Source organism: Ochotona princeps, chromosome 22 (assembly GCF_030435755.1).
Source record: "Ochotona princeps isolate mOchPri1 chromosome 22, mOchPri1.hap1, whole genome shotgun sequence".
NCBI lineage: Eukaryota > Metazoa > Chordata > Mammalia > Lagomorpha > Ochotonidae > Ochotona > Ochotona princeps.
The window spans coordinates 15,813,602-15,831,939 of record NC_080853.1 but is presented as its reverse complement, the minus strand read 5'-3'; the positions used below and the strand labels follow the sequence as shown (position 1 = coordinate 15,831,939).

The following is an 18,338-nucleotide window of genomic DNA, read 5'->3' as shown; positions in this document are numbered from 1 at the left end:
ACCATCTGTCGCGTTTATGTATGAGCAGAAAGCTGGGTGGGAAGCAGAAGTGTGACTCCATCGCGGACACCATGTCCTGGGATGTGAGTGCATCCACGGGCAACTCAACCCACTGTGCCACGTTGCCCGGTCCTTTCTTACCTAAAATCATCCACAGCTGTCAGTTTTCCCCCTTTCAGTTTTGGTTTGCTCCGTCCATCCGTTCTGATAAGTTGCACCTTCATTTCCCTTCCTAGCAAGTGGTTTTTTATTTGATTTTTCTTCTTATGATTTCCTCATCAACTCATTGGTTATTAAAGAACACAAGGTTTAATTTTCACTTATTTGTGACTGCCCAGATTTCTTCCTGATGTTGTTTTCTTTTTTGTTAAAGATTTATCTATTTTTATTTGAAAGGCAGATTTACAGAGAGGAGAGACAAAAAGATCTTTCACACACTTGTTTACTCCCCAAGTGGTCGCAGTGGCCGGAGCTGAGCCAACCCAAAACCAGGAGTCAGGAACTTCGTCCAGGTCTCCCTTGTGGGTGCAGGGTCCCAAGGTTTTGGGCCGTCTTCTACTGCTTTCCCAGGTCACAAGCAGAGAGCTGGATGGGAAGTAGAATAGCCGGGACATGAGCCAGCACCCATATGGGATGCCTGCACTCGGAGGTGGAGGATTATCCTGTTTAGCCAAGGCGCCAGACCCTCCAACTGTATCTTAAAACTCTTCCACCTTTTCCTCACTAGGATGAAATGCCGCCCTCATTACACATTTATTTCCCACACGTTTGCAGTCTCTTCTGCTGTGCTGCCGTATTTATGAACCAATAGCACTAAAGCTGTGACTTTCAATTCTCTCTGGTTGGTCAATTTCTTCCTCAGCACTCTTCATTTTGGGATTTTCCTGGCTGTTCTCATCTGTAGACTTTTACTTCTAAATTTAAAACTTAACTTGCCTGGTTTAAAGAAAATCCTTCTGAGTTTCTTATTGGGCTCCCATTCAACTTTTAGATAGAACTAAGAATAACTTGTGTATTTATGTATCTACGTACATTTAAAGGATTAATTTTTAAGGATTATTTATTTGAAAGACAGATTTTATAGAGAGATGAGACAGAGGTCTTCCATATGCTGGTTCACTCCCCAAGTGGCCGCAGTGGCTGGAGCCAAGCTGGGCTAAAGGCAGGAGACAGGAGCCTCTTCTGGGTCTCTCATGTGTGTGCAGGAGCCCGGGCACTTGATTCCCCTGATTTCCCAGGGGCATTAGCAGGGAGCTGGATCAAAAGTGAAACAGCTGGGACTCAAACTGGCGCCTAGAAGGGATGCTGATGTCAGAGGTGGCGGCTTTACCTGCTACTCCACACTGCCACCCCAGCTAATACTTTTATAATACTGTTTTCTTTCATTGTATCTCAGGCAGGCTGTTCCTAGGTAGATGCGTGATTGATTTTTGAAACAGCAAAGTTAACATCTCTCTTCTTTACTGGACCGTTTCCCAGTGGAGTCTCATGGGTCTCCCAGCTTCACATCCACACTTAATGCAGATGGTGATGCTCTGCCTGTTTCTGACTCTTGTGTTATTCTTTCCCTTTCTGTCTGGAGGCTGGCCGCATCAGCAGGTGTCCCAGAACGAGGTGAACTTGTGGGGCAAGGGGTGGCATATGCCTCTCCTGTGGCCGCTGTAGTGCGATGCTGGGGAGTGGACAGCACAAGTAGTGTTTTTTTTTTTTTTTTTAAGATTTATTCATTTTTATAAGTCAGTTATACAGAGAGGAGGAGAGACAGAGAGGAAGATCCTCCGTCCAAAGATTCACTCCCCAAGTGACCGCAATGGTTGGTGCTGTGCTGATTCGAAGCCAGGAGCCGGGAACTTCCTCCAGGTCTCCCACGCTGGTGCAGGGTCCCAAGGCTTTGGGCCGTCCTTGACTGCCTTCCCAGGCCACAAACAGGGAGCTGGATGGGAAGTGGAGCTGCCGGGATTAGAACCGGCACCCATATGGGATCCCGGCGCGTTCAAGGCGAGGACTTTAGCTGCTAGGCCACGCCGCCAGGCCCACAAGTAGTTTTTTCTGCTCTCAGGCTGCAAGTCCAGGATCCAGGTGCTAGGTTCTGCTCTCTGCCTCCTTCCTGCTGTATCCTAGTATTGCCAGAGTGAGCGAGTGCCCCTGTAAGGCTCTCATGTAAGCCCGGGCACCTTCCCCAGGCCTCATCCTCTACCCAGCACCTGGGGATGAGGCTTCCAGTGTAAGAACCTAGTGGGGACACACGGTTCATCCGGGCAGTGTGGTCTTTCCTGGACTCCCCTCCCTTCCGAGGGGTGGCTTGGATGGGCTCCACTGCTGATCAGTGCCCTGTGCAGGGAAGGTACCTTGTAGGGCTTTTGGAGGCCTACTCTGCCCAAAGGTGAGAGTGGCCAGCAAAAAGGACAGGGGTCGACAGAGCTCTCCCTCCACCCGAACTGATTGTAGCACCTGTTGCCAGGTACCCCCACCTCTTCGCCATGTGTTCCTCCACCCCTGGGCAGTCCCAGATGAGGGGGAAGCTGAGTGAGCCCACACCGGGCTGGGCAGCCAGCGAGTGGCCATCTGGCACCTGCACCCAGGCAGGCGAAGGGCTCGGCTGTGTGCTTGGTGTCACTCATGCATGCTCGCATGTGGCTGTCCACGGTGACAGCCTCAACAGGAGACAGTGCTGTGTTCAGTCTGTCGGGCACTTCCTCCTGTCTGGCAGGTGGACGCTCTTCCGTCCCTGTTGTCAGATTTGTCATTTTGAAAGGCAGGGAGACAAAAGAGAGCGAGTGGCAGGCAGGCGGAGCTCCTGTCCACCCAGTCCCTTCCCGAGTGGCCACAACAGCTGGGGTTGAAACTGACAGCCGGAACACTGTCCAGCTCGCCGTCCAGCTGCTTATCTCCCTTGAGGGTCGGGACAGAGTCCTCACCGCTGCCTGTCAGGGTCTGTACTGGGAGGAAGCTGGGATCAGAAAGTAAATGGAGCCAGGGATTGGGATGGGGAGTCTGAACCTGGCCCCTAACAGCTGAGTCCAGTGCCCACCTACATGCCCATTTCAAAGACAGAGAAACTGAGAGGCAAAATGACCTACCCAGGGAGATTTTGCTTGCTGGAGTGCCTGCTCCCAGGTCCCAGGCGCCTGTCCCCCTCACCCGCCCTGGGTTGTGCTGAGGCCAGGAGGCCGGATAGTGGCTGCTGGGGGGCTGTGAGTATTTGTGTGCATGAGGTGAGAGGCAGGGCTGGCTGCAGGCTGCTGGAGCCAGGAGTGATGGCGAGGCCAGGAAGAGGTGGCGGCATCACCCACAGGGCAACTGACACCAAACGGAAAGCAAAGAAAGGAACTTCTCTCCCTGCCCCATGCCTTTTGGATGAGGCACAGAGAACTAGGAATCCTTCCAGAACTTTCAATCTCCTGAACACACAGGTGCATTCCCTATCTGAGGAGTGCCTGGGTTTGAATCTGGCTCTGTTTCCAACCCAGCTTCCTGCTAATGGACCTGGGAGGCAGCAGGTGCTTGTGCCCCCCACCATCCATGTGGGAGACTGGATGGAGTTCCTGGCTCCTGATTTCAGGCTGACCCGGCCCAGACTGCTGTGGGCAGTTAAGTAGCACCCCCATGGCTGTTGCATCTCTCTTCCTGTCCCTTCAATAAAACAACAGCTTTCCTCAGATATTGTGGTGGTTCGTGCTTGCCACGTGCCACGCACCATGCCACACCCTGGTGTGCATTTCCCATTTAACCCTCTTCCCAGTCCCTTGGTGGTCAAAGTGTCACTGTCTCAGATGAGGAAACCAAGGAAGCACAGAGCTAGTTGCTGGGGAGGGCTGGGCAGGGGAGGCCTCTGGGGTCTGTGGGATTCAGCAGTTTGTCCAGGAGAGGGAATGGAGGCAGGTGGAGCTGTCTCAGGGCTGTCTGAGGGCTGCAAGGGGCAGAACCCGGCCTGTAGCAGGTGCATTGTTGGTGAGTGAAGGGCAGCTGTGAGTCACTGGATGGCAGGGGGTTGGGGGTGGGAGGACAGGTTGGAGGTTAGGAGACACTCAAGTTACTGTGCTGCTTCTTGGAGCCTGCACTGTGAGCACAGCCGGGCTCTGGGGGAGTCACAGAGCCTCTGCTGAGGGGGGCTCCCTAGAGAAAAGGGGCACACCCAGGACAGAGCCTCCCTGCTTCCCTTCTGTCTCCCCCACCATGGGGGCGTGCGAGTGGTGGAAAAGATGCCAGAGGCTGGCCCTTCTCAGATGGGCAACTCACGGTGACTCAGTATTTATGCTCCAGGAAACCCCCGGTTCTCTCCCAAGCTCACCGGATGTTGCAGCAGCCCTACTGAGACCCAACTCACTGTCCAGGGGACTCACTTCCTGGGATTTTCTCCAGGATCAGGGTCAGGCTGCTGGTGGCAGCTGGCTACTCCACGGAGGAGAAAGGCCGCGACATTCCCCTGGGACCCTAAGAGCATCCCTGAGTCTCCCCTGCCCTGTGGGCATCGCTCTTCACTATCAGGCATGCTGTGCCACCTCAGGCAGGTTCCCCTACCTCTCTGGATCTTAGCTGCTTCATCTGAACAAGGACAGTCTGAGCTGTCCCCACCCACACAGGTGGAAGGGCTTGCTGAGTCAACATTTGCGCAGAGCTCAGCAGGGCCCAGGGCAGGACCTGAGCTCTAGGAGTGTGTGGTGGGTATGAGCCATGCTTCATGTCCATGCAAACAGCCTTACCTGGATCTCCATTCAAAGGGCTCAGAGGACATTCCAGATGCATGCCAGGCCTTTAGTAGCCCCTGGAGAAACCTTAGAAGTCCCCTGGCTGGGGTGCCCAGGGTCCCCAGGCTGCTCCCCGCCTGCCACCCTGTGAGTGTGCTGTGAGGGCGGAGGCTGTCTGGGGTCTGGGCCTGTAGAGTCCCACGGTGTGGTGGCCTGACAGCATCCTCTCTCTCTGACCGCAGCCTCACGGAAGAGCCCTGGAGCTTGGCCTTCTCCTTGCCCAGCAGATGAGGACGGCGGCGGAGTGACTTGCCCCAGGGGACACACAGCTGGGAGAGGTGGAACCAGGACCCCAGAGCCTCTGGGACAGGTGAGGTGTGGCTGGGATGGCCTCTGCACCGGTTCAGCTGGGCGCCGTGGGTTGGGTGGGAGCTCTGAGCCCAGCCAGGGGCTGTAGTGGGAGTGGGTCAGTGGGTTCACCTCTGCCCTCATCTGCACCTCCCAGACCTCTGACAGGTATCTTAACTCATGCTCTGGCCATTCATCCATTCAGCCATCTGCCCAGCACCTTTTGTTTGCCAGGCCCTGGCAGTACCTGCCCCCTCTCAGGCGTGCCCTCCTATATGTTACTCTTAGCGCCTCTCCCCCAGTGTTGGGCCATCTCAGTCAAATAGTCACTCAACACTCCTGCAGTGGGTCGTCTCCCGTGTGCCCGATGCTGGGGACAGGGATGTGATCCAGATACTGTCCCTGCTTGGGAGGGACTGAGCAAGGGCCCCAGAGGAGGTGGGGGGGGGCAGGCTGAGGCTTCTGGCAGGAGCCGCCCTTGCACCCATGTCCCAGAAGCCTGGGATTTCTCTCTGCGTTTGTTTCCCTGCTGAAGATGGAGTAGGGTGGAGACAGTCCACTGCCCCCTCCACCTCCCACCCACCCTTCTACCCGGCAACCCGCGCCGCAGGCTCACTTTGGCCTCTCTCATCCAGCCAGGACCATGGGCAGCAGCAAGAGCAAGCCCAAGGATGCCAGCCAGCGGCGCCGCAGCCTGGAGCAGACCGAGAGCACACACTGTGGGGCTGGGAGTGCCTTCCCCAGCGCACAGACCCCCAGCAAGCCAGCCTCGGTTGATGGTCACCGTGGCCCCAGCACAGCCTTCACCCCCGCCACCGCCGAGCCCAAGCTCTTTGGCGGTTTCAACTCCTCGGACACCGTCACCTCCCCGCAGAGGGCCGGGCCGCTCGCCGGTCAGTGCGCCCAGGACGGGAATGGGGACGGCCCCCCTTGGGTCAAGGGCTTCCTGGAGCAGTGGGATTTATAAAGCGCAGTAGCCTCAAGGTCTGGGTCCCCTGCAGAAAGACCATTGGAGCGTTCAGGGGACCCAGAAGCCTCAGGGGCTCGCCACTGGCCAGAAGCCACGGAGCCCAGCAGGTGGCGAGGCAGCCGCCAGGGCCCAGTTCCCAAGGGCGCCCAGGTGCGCCCCTGCGCCCTCTGCTGGCAGTTGGTGGATGTGGCAGCCCCAAGCCTGAGGGGATGACTTCCAAGAAGTCCTGGAAACTAGAATTTCCAAGATTTTGAAATCAGCGTGTAGTTTCTTCATGACGCGTATTTCTCATACGCTTTCAAAAAGGCCCTTCTTACGTATAGATTTCGAAGTCTTTGCACAAAAATATCTTAAGAGAATTTTAATAATGAATATATTTGTAAGGTTTAGGAAGACAGAGCTGCCAGCTGCTGGGTCACATCACAGTGGCTGCAGTGGTCGGGGCTGGGCTGAAGGTGGGAACCTGGTCTCCCCTGCAGGTGGCAGGGACCTAGCTACTTGAGCTGGAATCAGGAGCCACAGCCAGGTGGATGGAGTCCTCCCAGACTCCTCAGAATCAGAGTTACATCGGGGAGCAGCAAGTGACCAACTCTGGGGGCTGGCCCCTTTGTTCCCTGCTGCGTGCCTGACTCTAGGGATAAAGGGGCTTGTCCTCAGGGCTCCTTGCTGTATGAGGCGGCACCACCAGGGGGCACACTTGGAACAGACTCATGGGCGCACCCGTACCTGTGTGACCGTGCCTGTGTGACCGTGCCTGGGCTGGCTCCTTTGCAGGTGGAGTGACCACCTTTGTGGCTCTCTATGACTATGAGTCCCGGACGGAAACCGACCTGTCGTTCAAGAAGGGGGAGCGGCTGCAGATTGTCAACAACACGTGAGTGCTCCCTTGCCTGCCCACAGGCCCCAGGGGATTCCCCGGGCAGGGAGATGGGAGGAGCCCCCCAACTCCGTGCTGACTATACATACACAAGGGTCCCCCTGCTGTCCTCTGGCCCCCAGCGCACTCTCAGCCTCTCCCTCTCTCTCTGCTTCTCTCTCGCGGCCTTAGGAGGAAGGTGGATGTCAGGTGTGTACGCTTGATGGCCGGGCGGGCAGGTGGGCAGCTCCCTGCATGCGCTTGGCCCAGGTCCCTGCCTGCGGGCTCTGGTTCCCAGCTGGCCCACCTTGCCCCGCTGTCCTCCACCTCATGGATCCCACCTCAGCTTCCCCATCACATGCCTTCTCCCCACCCACTTTCCTGTTCACTCCCCTGCCCTCTCTGGCTGCAAGACTACCTTGAAAGCCTGCTGCATACAGGGCCTGGTGCTGAGAAGACCTGGTCCATCTCCCCTTGATCCAGCCCTGGGCTCTGGCCGTCCACCCCTGCCTGGCTGCGCAAGGCCTTGGGGTTTGGTGCTCACCTCCTTGGTTCTACCCTCCCTCTCCTGTGCATGCTGAGATCCTAGAGGAAGCACCCTCCTTCCCAGATCTGCCTGGCTAGCTCCTCTTCATCCCACAAGGTCCTGGGCAGGAGGCTGTCCCAGTGGGGCGGGTGGGAACACGGGTGCCAAGCACAGGTGCCCGTGGTCCTGACCTGTAACCTTCTAGGACCCCAGTCCTGGGCTGCAGCCATGGGGCTCCGAGAGGTGAAGGTCTTGTCCAAGGTCACACAGCTGCCAGTTAGACAAGCCAGAACTGGGACTTTGGGGCCACTGTCTTTGTGGGGAGAGACTCCCCAGCCTCCCTAGCTCCCTTCCCCTCACTGGGTTGCTGGTGGGTGGTATGCTGTTAGTGGAGCAGCTGTCTGCCTCTCCCCTCCCGCCACAGTGGGAAGTGCACTCTGGGGATGCAGGGGGGCGCCGGGCCCAACACCTGAAGCCACATGGGACCACACGTGGGCCTCTAGGGCCCTGAGCACAGACAGCGCGTATTCGTACCATTTTACAGATGAGGAGACTGAGGCTCAAGGTCACACAGTGAGCAGAGGCAGAGCTGGGAGGAGAATGCAAGGGGGGGTGGAGTCGCGGCTGGTTCGAAGGGGAGGGACCAGCGGCAGCTCCTCCTTCCTGTGCCCAGTTCCTCCCTGGGGCTTTCCATGGTGGGAGTGATGGAGGAGAACCCTGCCCCACCCCCTCCCCCAGGATGCAGGGTGGGATGGATCAGGAGCCTTCCTCCAGTGGCTTCCTCCTGGCTGAGTGCCCAGCCTCCCCTCCGCTTCAAAGTCATCAGGGAATTGAGTTTGGGGGCTGGCGTTCCAAGGAGAGGAGGAGAAAGGGGTAGGGCAGACAGCCACCATGGAGGTGTTCTGATTTCATTCAGGGACCACTGTGCCTGGCCTCTGCCTCTCCCCACCCCTTCCCCTCGATTGCTGTCCGAGAGACTCAGCCTGGGATTCGGTGCCACCCATACGGGGGTCTGGGTTGGTGTCAGCAGGCCGAGAGCTTACAGAAGAGTTCCTTCTTGATGCTGGCTTTTGACATACCCCACCTGCCTGGAGGATGCTGCAGATACGATAGAGAGACGGCCAGGCACTTGCCCAAGGTCACACAGTCAGCCCCTGCTGCCCACCGTGCTGCTTTGGAGCTCAGGGTGGAACACCCCAAAGATATGGATTTAGTGCTTTTCATTGTGTTTTTGCCCAAATCCAGACAGCTGAGGCCTGTGGAGCACCTGCTGGTGCCTGTGTAGAAGGGAGTAACTGTGCCATCCTGCAGGTGATGCACTGACACAGGGGCTGAGGTCTCTGCCTCGCCCTGGACTGGGCAGCCCCAGACTTTCCTCATGGGGGATTCTGGGCTGCCATGCCTCTGTGTCCTGCTCCTCGTGCGGGGCTCCTGGGATGTGAGTCCTCGGAGAGTTTGCTCAGCCCAGTTCGTCTCTTTAAGAAGTCCTATTATTTTGTTTACTTGGAAGGCCCAGACAGAGGTCTCTAATCTGCTGGTTCACCCCCAAGATGCCCACAGCAGCCAGAGCTGGCTCGGCATTGCATCTGGGTCTCCTATGTGGGTGGGCCTGAGCTGCCGAGCCATGCACTGCCACCTTCTGGGATGTACTTGAGCAGGAAGCTGGATTTGCAGGTGGAGCTGGGACTAGAACATGGGGCATCTGATGACTTGGGTGTGGTGGACAACCCTGAACTTTGTCTTCGCTGCACTGAGTGCCCTGTCCATCTGACTCTCAGCGTCTCCATCTTCAATGTGGGTTGAATAATCTGGCCGGAGACAGCTCAGACAAGCCAGGGATGTGGGGCCAGTTTGCTCCATTGTGAGATGGGACAGGGTCTTGCTCTGTGTGGCCAGGGCCCAGCCTGCATGCTCTGCATCTTTCTGGGCACATGGTGATATCCCAGGTGGCCTTGGACTGGGAAGAACTCCCCAGGCTCTCAGCTCCCTCCACACCTCATGGGGAATCAGGAGCCTGTGACTGGCTGTGTGACCTTGAGCAGAGATCTTTGCTTCTGTGGCCTCAGTCTTGTCATCTGTGCAGTGGGAAGTGGGTTTGGGGGTGGGAGCTGAACCCTGGTTCCCAGCCTCCCCTCCCCTCTGACCTCCCCTCATCCTCTCTGTTGGTTGCTGTGGATGCGAGGCCTTTGTGGCTGTCCCCGGTCTCTGTCCCTGGCACCGCCTGGCTCTCCTGCCCCTTCCCTTGCTCTCTTCTGCCACTCGCTGCCTCTCACCACCCCCATCTCTGCCTCTTCTCTCCCGGTGGGCTCTCGCTTTCTCCTCTCTCCTCTATGTCTCTGGACCCCCGCTCCAGCCAGACCTGGTTCACATTCAGATGGCTGCAAAGGTACTACCTCCCCTCCCCACCTCCACCTAGACCCCACCACACTGGGAGCTCCTCCCACCCCCATCCCCCATCCCCCTTCTTTTCCTCTTCCTCCTCCTCCTTCTCCTCCTCCTTCTTGTGGGGCAGTTAGTGCAGAAGTGTCCTGGCCAATGGGGCTTTGGCACTTGACCCCACTGATGTGATTGCTGTGTGACTTTAGGCAAGTCTCCACCCCCTCTGGCTTCAGTTTCCCCAGCAGGTGGGTAGGCTGCAGGTGGAGGCCATGCTTTGTGCTCTGGTCAGCAGGGCTGGGGCCCGGGTCACCTGTAGGCCCCTCCTGGTCTCCTCCTTGGGTCTCAGCAGCTCCTAGCATCTGGCTTCTGCATCCCATGGCTTGGGGAGACCCGGAAGGATCAGAATTAACATCCCTCTTTGGTTGGGGCTGGGGTCTTGTCTCTGTTTGTCCCCCAGGAGCAAGGAGCTTTCTCCTCAAAAGCCTGGCCTCTGCCTGCCCCTGGGCTCTGGGACCTTGGGCTGTCACCTCAGCCCCTCTAGCCCTGAGCTCACTCGGCAGCCATCTGCTGCGCGGGCACACTGGGAGAGAGCTCTGCTGGTCCCATGGGCCTCACTCGCCTTGGGGCCCGCGCTGGCTGCTGGCTGCTGATGCCTCCCTGGGCCCCATCCTCTCCTCTGTGCAGGGAGGGAGACTGGTGGCTGGCACACTCGCTCAGTACGGGACAGACGGGCTACATTCCCAGCAACTACGTGGCCCCCTCTGACTCCATCCAGGCTGAGGAGTGAGTATCTTTTTCTGTGTCCTTTTGTTACCGCTGCTGTGGGCCCCGTGGTGCTCCTGGGCTGCAGGGGCGGCTCTGGGGGCTCTGGTGCTGTTGTCTGGTCAGCACCTGGATCTGTTCACGGGCTCGTCCCTCCCTCCCCAGGTGGTACTTTGGCAAGATTACTAGGCGGGAGTCCGAGCGGTTACTGCTCAACGCAGAAAACCCAAGAGGGACCTTCCTGGTGCGAGAAAGCGAGACCACGAAAGGTACAGACGCCTCCGCCAGCCAGCAGAGGCCAAGTCTCGTATGGGGTTGTTGGGGCTGGGTGCTACAGAGTGAGTAGGAGTTTGGTACGCAGGATGGAATGGGGAATGGAATGAAAGTGCAAGGTCAAAGTCAGGGAGGCACGTTTCTGGCTCAGCAAAGATGAGGTTGAACTTCTGTGGCCTTGGTTCTGTCCAAGGAGAACATACGTGCGATGTAACAGGCTTGTCTCCAGAATGGGCACGGATGCCCCCCTCTCCATTCCCCTTCTCCTGGGGCCTCTGGGGCTGCTCTAAGTGCTGGGACCCAGCGCTGCGCCTCCCCGTGTGGGCCTGGAGTTCAGCAGGAGGTGGAGTGTGGAGCATCCATGTCATGCGCATGTGTGTGTGCGCACACACCTGTCAGAGCCCTCATGTGGCTGTGTACATACGTGCCTGCCTGTGTGTATGTATACATAAAGGTGCAACTGTGGGTTAGTCCTCATGCCTGGGGGCCTGGGGAGCAGGTGGTTGTGAGGCGTAGGCATGCTGGGATGCACGTGTGGCTTCCAACTTCAGCCTTGCACCTCTGCTGCTACCTGCACGTGGCCTGGGCCACCTGCAGGTAGCCATGAGACACTCAGACTCAGTCCGAGCGCCCAGCTCTGTCCTGAGCTGCTGAGTGGCCGTGGGAGGCCACTTCCCCTCTCTGATGCTGAGGCTATTGTCTCCCACCAAAGATTTCCCAGGAGGTGTGGCTGGGCACTGAGGTCTCATCCCCATGCCCACACCTGCCTTGCCTGCCAGGCCCCTGAGAAGGGCCTTCTGTGCCACTACCAGGGCCCAGTTCTGCCTTCAGTGCCTGGGCATGGGGTAGCTCAGGCCCCTGGCCAGGTGGGGTGGCAGGAAACTTTTCCAACCAAAACCTCTTCTAAGGGGAGCAGCAAAGGGGATGCCAGGGCTGGCCCAGCTTGACACTGGCCACTGTCAAGTGTCATCTAGCTGGCACGTAGGTTCCTGCCCAGGGCTGTAGAGCTCCCAGTGGCCACTGCACCTGGCTCAGGAAGGGGTCAAGGGCAGACCTGGGGAGGGTTAGCTGTCAGGCCATATGAGCTGTCCACAGGCTCCCAGCCACCATACGTGGGAGGGCCTGCTGTGGGCCAGGCTCTCTCCTGTGTGGTCTCCTTGACTTTTCCCAGCAGCCCGAAGGATAGTGTCCAGGGAGATCCTGAGACCAGCGAGGACCAGCAGCGTGTCAGGGTCACATGGGGGGGTCATGCAGTTGGCACTGGGGAGGTCTTGCCAAGGCGAAGGTCAGGTGTGCCTAGCTTTGGTGGGTGCTTCAGAGCTGGTGCTGGGAGACAGGAGGAGCTAGGGGCTAGGCTCTTTGTCCACAGGGCCAGTGCTGGGACCCGGGGAAGGTGGTGGCAGGCCTGGTGGTCACGGCCGCACCTCCCCTCTGGCCCACCCTGCAGGTGCCTACTGCCTGTCGGTGTCTGACTTCGACAACGCCAAGGGCCTCAATGTAAAGCACTACAAGATCCGCAAGCTGGACAGTGGTGGCTTCTACATCACCTCCCGCACGCAGTTCAGCAGCCTGCAGCAGCTCGTGGCCTACTACTCCAGTGAGTGCAGCCCCCTCCTGCAGGCAGGCCCCAGAATCTTTCTTCCTGTACTCCCTTCTCCTCCCTTCCCTCCTCTTCCTCCTCCTCCTTTTTTCGCTTCTCTCCTCCCCATCTCCCAGCTCTGCTCAGCGAGGATGGGGCTGCAATGTGTGAACTGGAGGGAAGGGGACATTCACTGGTGTCCCTTGTCTCTGCAGGCCTTGGTCTGCTCTGAATGGGTTCCTGGGAGAGGAAAAGGGTGGCTAGATTGATTCTAGCCTAGTGGGTGAAGGAGTGGAGCTTTGGGGGTGGGAGGAAGTCGGAAGTTCCAGAGGCTCATCCCCAATCCAGGATGCCCCAGCTCCCCTGGAGACCACAGTGTTGGGGGACTCTAGTTGCCCACTCCTCGTCGGCACTTGCTCTTCCTTCAAGCTTCTGGTGAGGGTTGGCTGGCATGGCAGGGCTCACCCTGACCCCTGCTGCCCTCCCCCAGCTCCCAGGGGTCTCCATGAGCTGGATGTCTGAGCCTGGCCACCTGCACGCCTTTGCCTGCTGCGCCTCACAGCCTCTCCCATCTCCCACAGTGCTTTTTGCAGCTGCTCTCTCTGGGCCTTTGCCTCGGCTTGCAGTGCAGCTGCTCCCCAGCTCATCCCTCACCCTTCTGCAGATCCAAGCCTAGCCACCACCTCTGGGAAGCCTTCCGGGACCTGAGCAGACCCACCTGAGTTGCACACACAGCTGTTCTCTATCTCATTCACCTCCCTGGGCTGTGAAAACTCAAGGGCAGGGGCCTGCACTGCCTCCCTCTTTGTTCCTGGTACCCTTCAGTCTCATGAGCAATTTAGCAAGCAGGTGCACAGGCAGTTGCCAAAAGTGCCAGGCGAGACTGAGCTTGTGTGGGATAAGGGGATAAACTCACACAGGTGTAGGCTCCTAGCTTCGAAGGCACAGGGGCGGGAGGCCAGGGTGGGGCCTGTCTGAGCCTCCTTCCCCTGCTCCACCTGCAGAGCATGCCGACGGCCTGTGTCACCGCCTCACCACTGTATGCCCCACATCCAAGCCGCAAACTCAGGGCCTGGCCAAGGACGCCTGGGAGATCCCTCGAGAGTCGCTGCGGCTGGAGGTGAAGCTGGGCCAGGGCTGCTTCGGCGAGGTGTGGATGGGTAAGGCCTTGTCCCAGCCCGCAGGAGAGCCTGGGCCCTTGGGCACACTGTGGGCTGGCCTGTGTGGCAGCTCGGAGCACCCTCAGTCCCCTCCTTCCCTCCAGTCACCAGCTGCCCGTTGGGGGGCAGGGAAGGACGGACATTCTGCTCAACCACAGCCCTCACAGCAGCCACTGAGACTCATCCCTGTAACAGCCCCATGAGGTGGGCTCTGTCCCTTGTACCCATTTTCCAGAAGGGTATGCTAAGGCTCAGGGCCAAAGCCTTTGTGGGCTAGTGTCACAAGGCTTGCTGGCGCCGACTCGCACGACACCTGTGCCATGGAATGGGGCCTTTGCCTGAGGCCAGCCTGTGTGTGTCTCCCTCTCCCACAGGGACCTGGAATGGTACCACCAGGGTGGCCATCAAAACCCTGAAGCCAGGTACCATGTCTCCAGAGGCCTTCCTGCAAGAGGCGCAGGTCATGAAGAAGCTGCGGAACGAGAAGCTGGTGCAGCTGTACGCCGTGGTCTCTGAGGAGCCCATCTACATTGTCACAGAGTACATGAGCAAGGGTGAGCTTGGCGCCCCACCCCAGGCCCTGCCGCACACCCAAGTGTGGGCCCCCGTCCCATCCAGCCTCACACGGATAGGCTCTGAGGCCAGATGCCGCCTTCCTTGTTGCATATGTTGTTTTTGGTTTTTAAAGATTTATTTATTTCAAAGGCAGAGTTACACACACAGAAAGAGAGAGAGAGAGAGAGAGATAGGAGAGAGAATTCTTTCGCTGATTCAATCCCCAAATGGCTGTAGTGGCCAAAGCTAGGCTAAAGTCAGGAGCCAAGAGCTTCTTCCAGGTCTCCTATATGAGCGCAGTACTTGGGCCGTCCTCTGCTGCTTTCCCAGGCCACTAGCAGGGAGCTGGATCAGAAATGGAGCAGCTGGGACATGAAGTGGCACCTGTTTGGCAGGCGGCTTTACCCATCGCATTGCAGTGCTGGCCTTGTGTTTAATGAATTCCTACGAGGTGTCTGTGTGCTCAGAGTGCTGGTTTTTTGAAACCGGCTGCCCCTCTAGGGCTGTGGCCATTCGAATCCCCACGTCTACACGCTGAACCATGTGGGGGTGCAGCACCTGGCTTGACCTAGACCCCACTTTGAAGTTAACTAGCTAGTTTTCAAAAATTCCCTATTTGATGGCCATGGGATGAGATAGCCCCAGCATGAGCATCTGGTTCCCTGAATTTTAGCCAAGGGATTCTCTGCCCCAGCCCCAAACCTAGCAGCCGCTGGTCTATAGTCGCTCACAGGGAGCTGTGCTGTTGATGTTGGCTTCACACACGAGGTCTGGCCTGGCTGCTCCTTCTCTTTGCACGCCAGCCTGGGGACCCCTCCTTGCAAACCCTGCCTGGGGGCCTGCAGCTGCCTCCCAAGCCACTTGTCTCTGTGCTGGCAGGGCGAGGCCAGCCCTCTGGCCGCACAGGGACTGGGTGGTGCTGCCTGCTGCCCCGGAAGGGCACGGGGCAGGCACTGGAACATGTCTCTCCCTGCCAGGGAGCTTGCTGGACCTCCTCAAGGGGGAAACGGGCAAGTACCTGCGGCTGCCTCAGCTGGTGGACATGGCTGCTCAGGTGAGTCAGTCTCCTCTCTTGACCTCTCGATTCCCCTCTGGGAAGCCTGCCTGGTTGACCCCACCTTCACTGACCTTGCCATCCTGGGCAGAGGAGACCCTTCCTTGGATGTCAATTTTCTTCCTTGTAAAGGTCAGCCAGTCACTCACCAAATGTTTGTGTTCAACAGCCTTCTGTGATCAGGAGAGGTAGAGCTGTTGTTTCCATTTGATGGATAGAAACACGGAGGCTCCGAGAGGGGCCCCAGACAGCAGGCGGAATTTTGCGCTTCCCTGTGTCAGGGTCTGTGGAGGCCTCCCTTTCACGGTCACCACTGGCATGTCATACTTCCCCTTCACCCTGTGTCCTGCTCCTGCTGCCGAGTGCGATTCCTGCCCTTCCGGCTTGGCTTGCCTGAAGAAGTAGGCAGGCCGGGGAGCCAGGATGGCTCTCCACCCCAGGGATGGCCCTGACCCTGAACTTGTACCTATGACCCTCTGCCCTGCAGATCGCCTCAGGCATGGCCTATGTGGAGCGCATGAACTACGTGCACCGGGACCTCCGGGCAGCCAACATCCTGGTTGGGGAGAACCTGTCGTGCAAAGTGGCAGACTTTGGGCTGGCGCGGCTCATTGAAGACAATGAATACACGGCCCGGCAAGGTGTGTGGGGTCTCGCAGAGGTGGAGTGGCAGCAGTGGGGAGCCTTGAGCAGTTCCTCCCCCACTTTGGGTCCCAGGAGATGTGAATCCATGGGACACATCTGGCAGGGTGGCTGGGGAGCACCCTTCCTTCTCCCGGGCCTCGCTGACCTTCCTTGTTCTTGCAGGTGCCAAGTTCCCCATCAAATGGACAGCTCCGGAAGCTGCGCTGTATGGCCGGTTCACCATCAAGTCAGACGTGTGGTCCTTTGGCATCCTGCTGACGGAGCTCACGACAAAGGGACGAGTGCCCTACCCTGGTGAGAAGGCCTTGGGCAAGCCACCCTGCTTTTGGTGCCTCAGTCTCCCCACCTGTAGACCACAGGGATTAAGCATTTCAATGTGGACTCTGTGGTCAGGGCTGACCACCTCGAGGGGGTGGGACTCACTCCCCGCTTGTCGTATGCAAGGAGTCCTCTTGTCGCCAGCAGCCCTTTCACTCCTCACCTCTTGCCACTTCCCGGCTTTCCCCTCTGGAGCCTGGCTGCTCATGCCTGCCCCCACCTGCAGGGATGGTGAACCGCGAGGTGCTGGACCAAGTGGAACGGGGTTACCGGATGCCCTGCCCGCCTGAGTGCCCTGAGTCGCTGCATGACCTCATGTGCCAGTGCTGGAGGAAGGAGCCGGAGGAGCGGCCCACCTTCGAGTACCTGCAGGCCTTCCTGGAGGACTACTTCACGGCCACGGAGCCCCAGTACCAGCCGGGGGAGAACTTATAGGAGCAGGCAGGGCCGGACCAGGGTCTTGGCTCGCACCCTGGGCTGGGCAGTCTCCTGCCCACTGTCGGGCCTCTCTGTGGAGCTGGGTTGCTTGGGATGAGGCCTCTCAATCTTTTGTGGCCTGGTTGGGTGACGTGGAGGCCTGAGGTGGCCTGTGAAGCCAGGGCTACTCTGTCCTGCACCTATTCTCGCTCTTCATCGTCTCTGCTGGCTCCTGCGGGAAGAACCAGGCAGAAGAGCGGGGCCCGGGTGCCCTGTGTGCCACCTCAGCCTCCTCCTCATTTCTGGCTCCTATCCACTGCCCACGTGGCCCCAGAGCTGGTGAAAGAGCCTTTCCAAAGAGGATGGAGGGCCCTTGGCCAAACTTGCCTACCACCCTGCCTCTTGCCATCCGTGTCTGGTCGGGCTGTGGAGGTTAGGGCCACTGTATTCCCCATCCTACCACCCCAGTACTCCTAAGCTGGCCAGCCCAGGACTGGCTGGACTTGATGAGGGTAGGGTGAGCCTGCCCTGCTCTCCCGGACGCCAGGGACCCTTCAAGGAGCACCCATTCCATGTCCCTTTTCTCCCTATGCGACCACCACGTCCAGAGAGCGGCTGTGAGCTGCCCTAGGCCATAGAGCAGCTTTGTATGGAGGCGAGGTCGGCCGGTGCTCCTCTGTCTCAGAAACCGGCAAGCGTGGTCCTTGGTTGGGTGGGCAAGAGCTGGGAGCCCCAGGTGGGGCGAGGCGGGGTGGAGCTGGAACCTGGCGGGCTTGTGTAAGGGGAGTGTAGGGTGGCCAAGGGCTGCTGGACGTGGACCCAAGGCTTTGCCAGCATGTTCTGGGCACTGTGTGGCCTCCAGAGGGAGTGCTGGACCCTCGTGCCCCTGTCCTGTGTGGGCATTTCAGCCTCTGGTCCCTTCCCAGGGGAGGGTGGGGGGTGGGCAGGGCCTCAGCTGGGATGCAGGTGCAGGTGCTGTCCATCCACTGCTGTGTGCTGGGCCTGGCTACCACCCACCCTGGCTCTGTGTCTTCTCGCTTACTCCCTAGGTGGCAGGGTCTGTCCCACAGGTGGTTTTAGCCTCCGCAGCCCTGCAGTCCTCATCTGGTCCCTTTGGCAGGGCAGCCATGGTGATCCCAGGCCTAGGGCTACGGGAGACTGCCCTGGCATTGCTGTCCAGCCTTGGGATGCGTGGTGGCTTCTCTTCATTGGTGGGTGGCATCCTGCCCAGGGCCCCTTTGTGTGTGTGTGTGTGTGTGTGTGTGTGTGTGTCCACGTGTGTCTGTATTTAACATGTAAACACACCCCCACTCTATCCCTTGAACCTGTCATACATTTCACCCCCGACCCTGGCCCCATCAGAGCAATAATGTCCGCTGGGGGAGTACCCCCCTCAGCCAGCCAGGCCCTGCAGCGCGGTTGGGAGGCCGCGCCTGCCTAGGAAATCTCAACTTCTCCCTTCGTCCGTGTTTTTCCCCTAAGTCTTCTCCTGTCCATCCCCATCCACCTTGGCCCTCCAATGACAAATCACTCCAGGCCCTTGCTAGTGGTGTCCTGAGACTGTCCTTTTTTTTAAAAAAACAAAACAAAACAAAACAAAAACAAAAAACAGGCAAAAAAAAAACCCCAACAAAAAACCAACCACCAGTGTTTTGTAGATTTCAGATGACTATGCAGAGGCCTGGGGGGGCCATCCCTGGATTGGGGGTCCTGTATTCCACCACCCAGGCTTGGGGGATGGGAGGGTGGCACCCAGAATTGGTTGTAAATACTTTGCATACTGTCTGATTAAACACGAGCAGACCTCA

The 18,338-nt window shown here is 58.4% G+C and overlaps 1 protein-coding gene and 1 long non-coding RNA gene across 3 annotated transcripts in view; both read left to right on the top strand.

The window, feature by feature from the left end:
- LOC131482951 (uncharacterized) overlaps nucleotides 1-5,033 on the top strand; it is a 25,180-nt gene extending 20,147 nt beyond the window's left edge. The window contains exon 3 of one of the 2 annotated variants that reach the window (XR_009247418.1): nucleotides 4,973-5,033. This is a non-coding gene — a long non-coding RNA (uncharacterized LOC131482951). Of the gene's footprint in view, nucleotides 1-4,930 lie in introns of both variants that reach the window. The other variant, XR_009247420.1, reaches the window with a different exon arrangement.
- On the top strand, nucleotides 5,034-18,338 carry SRC (SRC proto-oncogene, non-receptor tyrosine kinase). Its single transcript, XM_004585796.2, has 12 exons — nucleotides 5,034-5,058; nucleotides 5,672-5,929; nucleotides 6,781-6,880; nucleotides 10,452-10,550; nucleotides 10,695-10,798; nucleotides 12,250-12,399; nucleotides 13,386-13,541; nucleotides 13,916-14,095; nucleotides 15,074-15,150; nucleotides 15,638-15,791; nucleotides 15,958-16,089; nucleotides 16,340-18,338. Exons 2-12 carry the CDS (start codon nucleotides 5,680-5,682, stop codon nucleotides 16,546-16,548), a joined length of 1,611 nt encoding a protein of 536 aa, XP_004585853.1. The 5' UTR covers nucleotides 5,034-5,058; nucleotides 5,672-5,679; the 3' UTR covers nucleotides 16,549-18,338.

Excerpts from the sequence above, each read along its gene's own strand:
- SRC (XM_004585796.2), top strand. The coding sequence starts at position 5,680 with ATGGGCAGCAGCAAGAGCAAGCCCAAGGATGCCAGCCAGCGGCGCCGC. Across the intron at positions 6,881-10,451 it reads CTGCAGATTGTCAACAACAC|GGAGGGAGACTGGTGGCTGG; the intron begins GTGAGTGCTCCC and ends TCCTCTGTGCAG. Across the intron at positions 16,090-16,339 it reads GGGACGAGTGCCCTACCCTG|GGATGGTGAACCGCGAGGTG; the intron begins GTGAGAAGGCCT and ends CCCCACCTGCAG.